Source organism: Salvelinus fontinalis, chromosome 7 (genome assembly GCF_029448725.1).
Source record: "Salvelinus fontinalis isolate EN_2023a chromosome 7, ASM2944872v1, whole genome shotgun sequence".
NCBI lineage: Eukaryota > Metazoa > Chordata > Actinopteri > Salmoniformes > Salmonidae > Salvelinus > Salvelinus fontinalis.
The window spans coordinates 5,570,543-5,583,113 of NC_074671.1; the positions used below are offsets into that span (position 1 = coordinate 5,570,543).

A 12,571-nucleotide genomic window follows, 5' to 3' on the forward strand; every position below is an offset into this window, starting at 1 on the left:
TAGAACACCTCTATGACTGTCTTAACTAACTGTAGGCCCCACTAGAACACCTCTAGGACTGTCTTAACTAACTGTAGGCCCCACTAGAACACCTCTAGGACTGTCTTAACTAACTGTAGGCCCCACTAGAACACCTCTAGGACTGTCTTAACTGTAGGCCCCTCTAGAACACCTCTAGTACTGTCTTAACTAACTGTAGGCCCCACCAGTTCACCTCTAGGACTGTCTTAACAGTAGGCCGCACTAGAACACCTCTAGGACTGTCTTAACTAACTGTAGGCCCCACTAGAACACCTCTAGGACTGTCTTAACTGTAGGCCCCTCTAGAACACTTCTCGGACTGTCTTAACTGACTGTAGGCCCCACTAGAACACCTCTAGGACTGTCTTAACTAACTGTTGGCCCCACTAGAACACCACTAGGTCTTTCTTAACTGTAGGCCCCACTAGAACAACTCTAGTACTGTCTTATCTGTAGGCCCCTCTAGAACACCTCTAGGACTGTCTTAACTGTAGGCCCCACTAGAACACCTCTAGGACTGTCTTAACTGTAGGCCCCACTAGAACACCTCTAGGACTGTCCTAACTAACTGTAGGCCCCACTAGAATACCTCTAGGATTGTCTTAACTAACTGTAGGCCCCACTAGAACACCTCTAGGACTTTCCTAACTGTAGGCCTCACTAGAACACCTCTATGACTGTCTTAACTAACTGTAAGCCCCACTAGAACACCTCTAGGACTGTCTTAACTAACTGTAGGCCCCACTAGAACACCTCTAGGACTGTCTTAACTAACTGTAGGCCCCTCTAGAACAACTCTTAGGACTGTCTTAACTGTAGGCCCCACTAGACCACTTCTATGACTGTCTTAACTAACTGTAGGCCCCACTAGAACACCTCTAGGACTGTCTTAACTAACTGTAGGCCCCACTAGAACACCTCTATGACTGTCTTAACTAACTGTAGGCCCCACTAGAACACCTCTAAGACTGTCTTAACTAACTGTAGGCCCCACTAGAACACCTCTAGGACTGTCCTAACTAACTGTAGGCCCCACTAGAACACCTCTAGGACTGTCTTAGCTGTAGGCCCCTCTAGAACACCTCTAGTACTGTCTTAACTAACTGTAGGCCCCACCAGTTCACCTCTAGGACTGTCTTAACAGTAGGCCCCACTAGAACACCTCTAGGACTGTCTTAACTAACTGTAGGCCCCACTAGAACACCTCTAGGACTGTCTTAACTGTAGGCCCCTCTAGAACACCTCTAGGACTGTCTTAACTAACTGTAGGTCCCACTAGAACACCTCTAGGACTGTCTTAAATTACTGTAGGTCCCACTAGAGCACCTCTAGGAATGTCTAAACTAACTGTAGGCCCCATTAGAACACCTCTAGGACTGTCTTAACTAACTGTAGGTCCCACTAGAACACCTCTAGGACTGTCTTAACTGTAGGCCCCTCTAGAACACCTCTAGTACTGTCTTAACTAACTGTAGGCCCCACTAGTACACCTCTAGGACTGTCTTAACTGTAGGCCCCTCTAGAACACCTCTAGTACTGTCTTAACTAACTGTAGGCCCCACCAGTTCACCTCTAGGACTGTCTTAACAGTAGGCCGCACTAGAACACCTCTAGGACTGTCTTAACTAACTGTAGGCCCCACTAGAACACCTCTAGGACTGTCTTAACTGTAGGCCCCTCTAGAACACTTCTCGGACTGTCTTAACTGACTGTAGGCCCCACTAGAACACCTCTAGGACTGTCTTAACTAACTGTTGGCCCCACTAGAACACCACTAGGTCTTTCTTAACTGTAGGCCCCACTAGAACAACTCTAGTACTGTCTTAACTGTAGGCCCCTCTAGAACACCTCTAGGACTGTCTTAACTGTAGGCCCCACTAGAACACCTCTAGGACTGTCTTAACTGTAGGCCCCACTAGAACACCTCTAGGACTGTCCTAACTAACTGTAGGCCCCACTAGAATACCTCTAGGATTGTCTTAACTAACTGTAGGCCCCACTAGAACACCTCTAGGACTTTCCTAACTGTAGGCCTCACTAGAACACCTCTATGACTGTCTTAACTAACTGTAAGCCCCACTAGAACACCTCTAGGACTGTCTTAACTAACTGTAGGCCCCACTAGAACACCTCTAGGACTGTCTTAACTAACTGTAGGCCCCTCTAGAACAACTCTTAGGACTGTCTTAACTGTAGGCCCCACTAGACCACTTCTATGACTGTCTTAACTAACTGTAGGCCCCACTAGAACACCTCTAGGACTGTCTTAACTAACTGTAGGCCCCACTAGAACACCTCTATGACTGTCTTAACTAACTGTAGGCCCCACTAGAACACCTCTAAGACTGTCTTAACTAACTGTAGGCCCCACTAGAACACCTCTAGGACTGTCCTAACTAACTGTAGGCCCCACTAGAACACCTCTAGGACTGTCTTAGCTGTAGGCCCCTCTAGAACACCTCTAGTACTGTCTTAACTAACTGTAGGCCCCACCAGTTCACCTCTAGGACTGTCTTAACAGTAGGCCCCACTAGAACACCTCTAGGACTGTCTTAACTAACTGTAGGCCCCACTAGAACACCTCTAGGACTGTCTTAACTGTAGGCCCCTCTAGAACACCTCTAGGACTGTCTTAACTAACTGTAGGTCCCACTAGAACACCTCTAGGACTGTCTTAAATTACTGTAGGTCCCACTAGAGCACCTCTAGGAATGTCTAAACTAACTGTAGGCCCCATTAGAACACCTCTAGGACTGTCTTAACTAACTGTAGGTCCCACTAGAACACCTCTAGGACTGTCTTAACTGTAGGCCCCTCTAGAACACCTCTAGTACTGTCTTAACTAACTGTAGGCCCCACTAGTACACCTCTAGGACTGTCTTAACAGTAGGCCCCACTAGAACACCTCTAGGACTGTCTTAACTAACTGTGGGCCCCACTAGAACACCTCTAGGACTGTCTTAAGTAACTGTAGGCCCCACTAGAAAACCTCTAGGACTGTCTTAACTAACTGTAGGTCCCACTAGAACACCTATAGGACTGTCTTAAATTACTGTAGGTCCCACTAGAACACTTCTAGGACTGTCTTAACTAACTGTAGGCCCCACTAGAACACCTCTAGGAATGTCTTAACTGTAGGCCCCACTAGAACACTTCTAGGACTGTCTTAACTAACTGTAGGCCCCATTAGAACACCTCTAGGACTGTCTTAACTGTGGGCACCTCTAGCTCACCTCTAGGACTGTCTAAACTGACTGTAGGCCCCACTAGAACACCTCTAGGACTGTCTTAACTAACTGTTGGCCCCACTAGAACACCACTAGGTCTGTCTTAACTGTAGGCCCCACTAGAACAACTCTAGGACTGTCTTAACTGTAGGCCCCTCTAGAACACCTCTAGGACTGTCTTAACTGTAGGCCCCACTAGAACACCTCTAGGACTGTCTTAACTGTAGGCCCCACTAGAACACCTCTAGGATTGTCTTAACTAACTGTAGGCCCCACTAGAACACCTCTAAGACTTTCCTAACTGTAGGCCTCACTAGAACACCTCTATGACTGTCTTAACTAACTGTAAGCCCCACTAGAACACCTCTAGGACTGTCTTAACTAACTGTAGACCCCACTAGAACACCTCTAGGACTGTCTTAACTAACTGTAGGCCCCTCTAGAACAACTCTAGGACTGTCTTAACTGTAGGCCCCACTAGACCACTTCTATGACTGTCTTAACTAACTGTAGGCCCCACTAGAACACCTCTAGGACTGTCTTAACTAACTGTAGGCCCCACTAGAACACCTCTATGACTGTCTTAACTAACTGTAGGCCCCACTAGAACACCTCTAGGACTGTCTTAACTAACTGTAGGCCCCACTAGAACACCTCTAGGACTGTCTTAACTAACTGTAGGCCCCACTAGAACACCTCTAGGACTGTCTTAACTGTAGGCCCCTCTAGAACACCTCTAGGACTGTCTTAACTAACTGTAGGCCCCTCTAGAACAACTCTTAGGACTGTCTTAACTGTAGGCCCCACTAGACCACTTCTATGACTGTCTTAACTGTAGGCCCCACTAGAACACCTCTAGGACTGTCTTAACTAACTGTAGGCCCCACTAGAACACCTCTATGACTGTCTTAACTAACTGTAGGCCCCACTAGAACACCTCTAAGACTGTCTTAGCTGTAGGCCCCTCTAGAACACCTCTAGGACTGTCTTAACTAACTGTAGGTCCCACTAGAACACCTCTAGGACTGTCTTAAATTACTGTAGGTCCCACTAGAGCACCTCTAGGAATGTCTAAACTAACTGTAGGCCCCATTAGAACACCTCTAGGACTGTCTTAACTAACTGTAGGTCCCACTAGAACACCTCTAGGACTGTCTTAACTGTAGGCCCCTCTAGAACAACTCTAGTACTGTCTTAACTAACTGTAGGCCCCACTAGTACACCTCTAGGACTGTCTTAACAGTAGGCCCCACTAGAACACCTCTAGGACTGTCTTAACTAACTGTGGGCCCCACTAGAACACCTCTAGGACTGTCTTAAGTAACTGTAGGCCCCACTAGAAAACCTCTAGGACTGTCTTAACTAACTGTAGGTCCCACTAGAACACCTATAGGACTGTCTTAAATTACTGTAGGTCCCACTAGAACACTTCTAGGACTGTCTTAACTAACTGTAGGCCCCACTAGAACACCTCTAGGACTGTCTTAACTGTAGGCCCCTCTAGAACACCTCTAGGACTGTCTTAACTAACTGTAGGTCCCACTAGAACACCTCTAGGACTGTCTTAAATTACTGTAGGTCCCACTAGAGCACCTCTAGGAATGTCTAAACTAACTGTAGGCCCCATTAGAACACCTCTAGGACTGTCTTAACTAACTGTAGGTCCCACTAGAACACCTCTAGGACTGTCTTAACTGTAGGCCCCTCTAGAACACCTCTAGTACTGTCTTAACTAACTGTAGGCCCCACTAGTACACCTCTAGGACTGTCTTAACAGTAGGCCCCACTAGAACACCTCTAGGACTGTCTTAACTAACTGTGGGCCCCACTAGAACACCTCTAGGACTGTCTTAAGTAACTGTAGGCCCCACTAGAAAACCTCTAGGACTGTCTTAACTAACTGTAGGTCCCACTAGAACACCTATAGGACTGTCTTAAATTACTGTAGGTCCCACTAGAACACTTCTAGGACTGTCTTAACTAACTGTAGGCCCCACTAGAACACCTCTAGGAATGTCTTAACTGTAGGCCCCACTAGAACACTTCTAGGACTGTCTTAACTAACTGTAGGCCCCATTAGAACACCTCTAGGACTGTCTTAACTGTGGGCACCTCTAGCTCACCTCTAGGACTGTCTAAACTGACTGTAGGCCCCACTAGAACACCTCTAGGACTGTCTTAACTAACTGTTGGCCCCACTAGAACACCACTAGGTCTGTCTTAACTGTAGGCCCCACTAGAACAACTCTAGGACTGTCTTAACTGTAGGCCCCTCTAGAACACCTCTAGGACTGTCTTAACTGTAGGCCCCACTAGAACACCTCTAGGACTGTCTTAACTGTAGGCCCCACTAGAACACCTCTAGGATTGTCTTAACTAACTGTAGGCCCCACTAGAACACCTCTAGGACTTTCCTAACTGTAGGCCTCACTAGAACACCTCTATGACTGTCTTAACTAACTGTAAGCCCCACTAGAACACCTCTAGGACTGTCTTAACTAACTGTAGACCCCACTAGAACACCTCTAGGACTGTCTTAACTAACTGTAGGCCCCTCTAGAACAACTCTAGGACTGTCTTAACTGTAGGCCCCACTAGACCACTTCTATGACTGTCTTAACTAACTGTAGGCCCCACTAGAACACCTCTAGGACTGTCTTAACTAACTGTAGGCCCCACTAGAACACCTCTATGACTGTCTTAACTAACTGTAGGCCCCACTAGAACACCTCTAGGACTGTCTTAACTAACTGTAGGCCCCACTAGAACACCTCTAGGACTGTCTTAACTAACTGTAGGCCCCACTAGAACACCTCTAGGACTGTCTTAACTGTAGGCCCCTCTAGAACACCTCTAGGACTGTCTTAACTAACTGTAGGCCCCTCTAGAACAACTCTTAGGACTGTCTTAACTGTAGGCCCCACTAGACCACTTCTATGACTGTCTTAACTAACTGTAGGCCCCACTAGAACACCTCTAGGACTGTCTTAACTAACTGTAGGCCCCACTAGAACACCTCTATGACTGTCTTAACTAACTGTAGGCCCCACTAGAACACCTCTAAGACTGTCTTAGCTGTAGGCCCCTCTAGAACACCTCTAGTACTGTCTTAACTAACTGTAGGCCCCACCAGTTCACCTCTAGGACTGTCTTAACAGTAGGCCCCACTAGAACACCTCTAGGACTGTCTTAACTAACTGTAGGCCCCACTAGAACACCTCTAGGACTGTCTTAACGGTAGGCCCCTCTAGAACACCTCTAGGACTGTCTTAACTAACTGTAGGTCCCACTAGAACACCTCTAGGACTGTCTTAAATTACTGTAGGTCCCACTAGAGCACCTCTAGGAATGTCTAAACTAACTGTAGGCCCCATTAGAACACCTCTAGGACTGTCTTAACTAACTGTAGGTCCCACTAGAACACCTCTAGGACTGTCTTAACTGTAGGCCCCTCTAGAACACCTCTAGTACTGTCTTAACTAACTGTAGGCCCCACTAGTACACCTCTAGGACTGTCTTAACAGTAGGCCCCACTAGAACACCTCTAGGACTGTCTTAACTAACTCTAGGCCCCACTAGAACACCTCTAGGACTGTCTTAAGTAACTGTAGGCCCCACTAGAAAACCTCTAGGACTGTCTTAACTAACTGTAGGTCCCACTAGAACACCTATAGGACTGTCTTAAATTACTGTAGGTCCCACTAGAACACTTCTAGGACTGTCTTAACTAACTGTAGGCCCCACTAGAACACCTCTAGGAATGTCTTAACTGTAGGCCCCACTAGAACACTTCTAGGACTGTCTTAACTAACTGTAGGCCCCATTAGAACACCTCTAGGACTGTCTTAACTGTGGGCACCTCTAGCTCACCTCTAGGACTGTCTAAACTGACTGTAGGCCCCACTAGAACACCTCTAGGACTGTCTTAACTAACTGTTGGCCCCACTAGAACACCACTAGGTCTGTCTTAACTGTAGGCCCCACTAGAACAACTCTAGGACTGTCTTAACTGTAGGCCCCTCTAGAACACCTCTAGGACTGTCTTAACTGTAGGCCCCACTAGAACACCTCTAGGACTGTCTTAACTGTAGGCCCCACTAGAACACCTCTAGGACTGTCCTAACTAACTGTAGGCCCCACTAGAACACCTCTAGGATTGTCTTAACTAACTGTAGGCCCCACTAGAACACCTCTAGGACTTTCCTAACTGTAGGCCTCACTAGAACACCTCTATGACTGTCTTAACTAACTGTAAGCCCCACTAGAACACCTCTAGGACTGTCTTAACTAACTGTAGGCCCCACTAGAACACCTCTAGGACTGTCTTAACTAACTGTAGGCCCCTCTAGAACAAATCTAGGACTGTCTTAACTGTAGGCCCCACTAGACCACTTCTATGACTGTCTTAACTAACTGTAGGCCCCACTAGAACACCTCTAGGACTGTCTTAACTAACTGTAGGCCCCACTAGAACACCTCTATGACTGTCTTAACTAACTGTAGGCCCCACTAGAACACCTCTAGGACTGTCTTAACTAACTGTAGTCCCCACTAGAACACCTCTAGGACTGTCTTAACTAACTGTAGGCCCCACTAGAACACCTCTAGGACTGTCTTAACTGTAGGCCCCTCTAGAACACCTCTAGTACTGTCTTAACTAACTGTAGGCCCCACCAGTTCACCTCTAGGACTGTCTTAACAGTAGGCCGCACTAGAACACCTCTAGGACTGTCTTAACTAACTGTAGGCCCCACTAGAACACCTCTAGGACTGTCTTAACTGTAGGCCCCTCTAGAACACTTCTCGGACTGTCTTAACTGACTGTAGGCCCCACTAGAACACCTCTAGGACTGTCTTAACTAACTGTTGGCCCCACTAGAACACCACTAGGTCTTTCTTAACTGTAGGCCCCACTAGAACAACTCTAGTACTGTCTTAACTGTAGGCCCCTCTAGAACACCTCTAGGACTGTCTTAACTGTAGGCCCCACTAGAACACCTCTAGGACTGTCTTAACTGTAGGCCCCACTAGAACACCTCTAGGACTGTCTTAACTAACTGTAGGCCCCACTAGAACACCTCTAGGATTGTCTTAACTAACTGTAGGCCCCACTAGAACACCTCTAGGACTTTCCTAACTGTAGGCCTCACTAGAACACCTCTATGACTGTCTTAACTAACTGTAAGCCCCTCTAGAACACCTCTAGGACTGTCTTAACTAACTGTAGGCCCCACTAGAACACCTCTAGGACTGTCTTAACTAACTGTAGGCCCCACTAGAACACCTCTAGGACTGTCTTAACTGTAGGCCCCTCTAGAACACCTCTAGGACTGTCTTAATTAACTGTAGGCCCCACTAGAACACCTCTAGAACTGTCTTAACTAACTGTAGGCCCCTCTAGAACACCTCTAGGACTGTCTTAACTGACTGCAGGCCCCACTAGAACACCTCCAGGACTGTCTTAACTAACTGTAGTCCCCACTAGAACACCTCTAGGACTGTCTTAACTACCTGTAGGCCCCACTAGAACACCTCTACGACTGTCTTAACTGTAGGCCCCACTAGAACACCTCTAGGACTGTCTTAACTGTAGGCCCCACTAGAACACCTCTAGGACTGTCTTAACTGTAGGCCCCACTATAACACCTCTAACACTGTCTTAACTGTAGGCCCCACTAGAACACCTCTAGGACTGTCTTAACTGTAGGCCCCACTAGAATACCTCTAGGACTGTCTTAACTAACTGTAGGCCCCACTAGAACACCTCTAGGACTGTCTTAACTGTAGGCCCCACTAGAACACCTCTAGGACTGTCTTAACTAACTGTAGGCCCCACTAGAACACCACTAGGAATGTCTTAACTGTAGGCCCCACTAGAACACCTCTTTGACAATCTTAACTAACTGTAGGCCCCACTAGAACACCTCTAGGACTGTCTTAACTACCTGTAGGCCCCACTAGAACACCTCTAGGACTGTCTTAACTACCTGTAGGCCCCACTAGAACACCTCTAGGACTGTCTTAACTGTAGTCCCCACTAGAACACCTCTAGGACTGTCTTAACTGTAGGCCCCACTAGAACACCTCTAACACTGTCTTAACTGTAGGCCCCACTAGAACACCTCTAGGACTGTCTTAACTGTAGGCCCCACTAGAACACTTCTAGGACTGTCTTAACTAACTGTAGGCCCCACTAGAACACCTCTAGGACTGTCTTAACTAACTGTAATCCTACTTTACTGTATTCATAGAATTCAAATTCGTCAGTACACATTGTCAGAGAGTAAATCATATATTGTGTGATATTTTGATGGAAAAAAAGATGCAGATGAGGTATAGTGTTGTATTTCAGCCAACCTAATGAGTTCTTCTTTCTAAACCATGTCTCGCCTGCTGAAACCAAGCTGAAATAAATAGGCTTTAGGCTAGTTGCAGAAGCGTTTGCCGTTTGTCCTCACTGATATTAATATAATATATATTAATATATAATATTATATAATATATTATAATATATAAACATATTTGGGCAACTACAGTTGTATATACGTTTTATGAAACATTATTTCCAATGAGCATGACATTATTACATTGAAATCCCAAACCAATTATAACGCAAACCAGAAGAAAATGTTAACAATACAGTTCATACATGCAAAAACATGACATAGTCCTCATGGTTTTTACACATTGCATTTAAACAAAAGGTCATGATATGTTTGTCATAGGTCGCTGCGTTGCAACACCCCCTTAGGGTTCTGGTCTAAAGTAGTGCTCTATTTAGGGAATATGGTGCCATAGGGCTCTGGTCTAAAGTAGTGTACTATATAGGGAATAGGGTGCTATTTGGAACACACCCTCGGTCTGAGGTCTGTCATTACTCCCTTTCTCCTCACATTAGAAATATTTGTACCTTTGGCGAACGTGGATTTTTTTCTGTCTCTTCTTCTGTGAATTGTCAATGCCTTTGTTATCATAGTATGTTGAGTGCTTTCAGGAAACTAAGCACTGTCAAATATACCTCTATATCTATTTTTAAATGCATGCTTTTTTTTAAAGATAAGCATTTTTTACTGTTGCTAGAAAAAAAAGAAACAAGACTGAAATATACATCAGGATTGAAAATGTCCTCCTCTTAAATATGTCCATATGACTTTCTCGATTTGAGTCCCAAAGTTTTAAGTCTGCAAAAACTACTGCAGTCTCTGTTTCGGCAACAAACAACAACACACGTAAAAGGGACTTGTCATGCCATGCAAAAATATCTCTTCCACTATCTGTCCCTTTTTCTCTCATCTCACTTTCCTCCTATTTCCTCATTCTTCGTCGTATTTCTCAGCAGGTTATTGAATTGGAGTTTCAGTGGGTCTTTTCCCTCAGAGCGCCCCCTACAGTTACATGCTGGTTTCACAGTTTGGGGACATTCTGCTGTCCCCGGTTATCAGGGGGATCTCTGGTGTGACCATGTGGTTCTCTGCTTTGTGTCCACTTTGGTTGATGTCGACCTTTCCCTCCTCACTTGCCCCTCCCCCCATCACACCCTGGGTGCAGTTCCCCGCCGTTGCCCCTCCTGCCGCTGCCGCTGTCTCCATCAGGTTCTTCTCCTCGTGGTTCTCCTCGTTGGTCAACCCTTGACCCCCGAGACTCTGGTCCGGGGTGTCCTCGTCCCCTGGCGGGGTGTCCACCACTACCATCAGCCTCTCCGGGGACAGGGGGAAGATCTCGTCTTCTGTGCCCAGGTCGAGGGCCTCTGTGCTGGGGAGGAGCGGTGTGGTCTCCCCTTCAGGGGACTCATCCTCCAGGAGGCTGGAGCTAATGTCCTGGGGTGAGGTGGTGCTGGGTGGCGTCGGGGGGACCTCGGTAGGGGGGCCCTCGATAAAAATGACCTTTAACCCTTTGGTTCCCTTGACGACAGGGTTGATGCTGCCTCTCAGGGAGTTCCGGAAGTTCTCGACAGTTCTGTTGAAGCTCTTTGTGTCGTCTCTGTTGGACTTTGTGGCACCATCTTGGTCATAGGGAACAAACCTATACATCCTGTCTTTGAGGAGGGTGGCATCTTGGGGGCTTAGGACGTCATCGACCCTCGACTCTGGGAGGAGGTCCAGAGACGGAGGGAACTTCCTTCCATATACAGAGCCTTCCCCAAAATCGTCCCTGCAGCTGGCGATGCTATCCATGCTGGGCAGGCTCCGTATTCCTTCACCTTCCTTCAGCAAGGGCTCCGTCGAAGAAGAAGAGTGCGGGACTTCCTGCATCTCCAGTTCTACTTTCTGTAAGGTCGGGGCCGGGGCAGGAGGGGACCCCGGGTGCTGATGCTGCTGCAACTCTGGGGTTGTCGTGGCGGTGAAACCGGTTGAGGTGCTCATGGTGCTCAGGGAACAGGAAGTGTTGAGGTTGGTGAAGGACTGAGACCTGGCCATCTGGTTGTACATGGTTTCTAGGTTCTGAGCGTTAAGAAGCTGAGAGGTACCGCCTATGAATTCGGGGATACCGCCTCTGATTTCGGGGCTACCGAGGTGCCGTCGCTGGGGGCTGCTGCTGGTGGTGATGGTGATGCGGTGGGTGGACCCCAGGAGGATGGATTCGGGGAATGTCTTATCCGTGGAATGAAGACTGGTGTTAGAGGCGACGCATTTGGGTGTGCCGGCCCAGCGGCTGGGGGACAGGTGGTTGTCCTCTCCTCCTTTCTCTACGACTACATCCATCAGCTCCATACTCCGGGCGAACGCGTCCTTCAGGTTCATGGAGACGATACTACCGTTCCTCTTGGCCCTCTCCAGAGCCTCCCGCCTCTTTATAGCCTTCTCCTGCCTCTTCTGCTCCTTGTAGAACTCAGAGAAGTTGTTGACGATAATAGGGATGGGCAGAGCGATGACCAACACCCCGGCAATACAGCAGAGACCCCCGACTATCTTACCCAGCAGAGTCTGAGGGTAGATGTCACCGTAACCCACCGTAGTCATAGTGATAGTGGCCCACCAGAAGGAGGCGGGGATGCTGGTAAACTTGGTGGCGTCTTCGTCCTTCTCGGCGAAGAAGACGAGGCTGGAGAAGATCATAATGCCCATGGCAAGGAAGAGGATGAGCAGGCCCAGCTCGTTGTAACTCCTCCTCAGGGTGAAACCTAGATTAGATTAGAGTAGAACAACTAAAACTGTATGCTCTCAATGAGTCAAACAACAGTGGTTCTTGGTCCTAGTCCTGGTCCTGGGGACACAAAGAGGTGCTCATTTTTATTTTTGCCGTAGCACTATACACCTGATTCCCGTGAATCAATTCATTGAATCTTTAATTGGTGGAATCAGATGCGTAGTGGGCAAAAACTA

At 47.4% G+C, this 12,571-nt stretch overlaps 1 protein-coding gene across 1 annotated transcript in view; it reads right to left on the bottom strand.

Moving 5' to 3' along the window:
* Positions 1 to 9,783: 9,783 nt before the first annotated feature.
* LOC129858942 (potassium voltage-gated channel subfamily B member 2-like) overlaps positions 9,784 to 12,571 on the bottom strand; it is a 324,590-nt gene continuing 321,802 nt past the window's right edge. Inside the window, exon 4 of the mRNA XM_055928188.1 lies at positions 9,784 to 12,369. Coding sequence (XP_055784163.1) covers positions 10,640 to 12,369 — 1,730 coding nt within the window. The 3' untranslated portion in view covers positions 9,784 to 10,639. The remainder of the gene's footprint in view (positions 12,370 to 12,571) is intronic.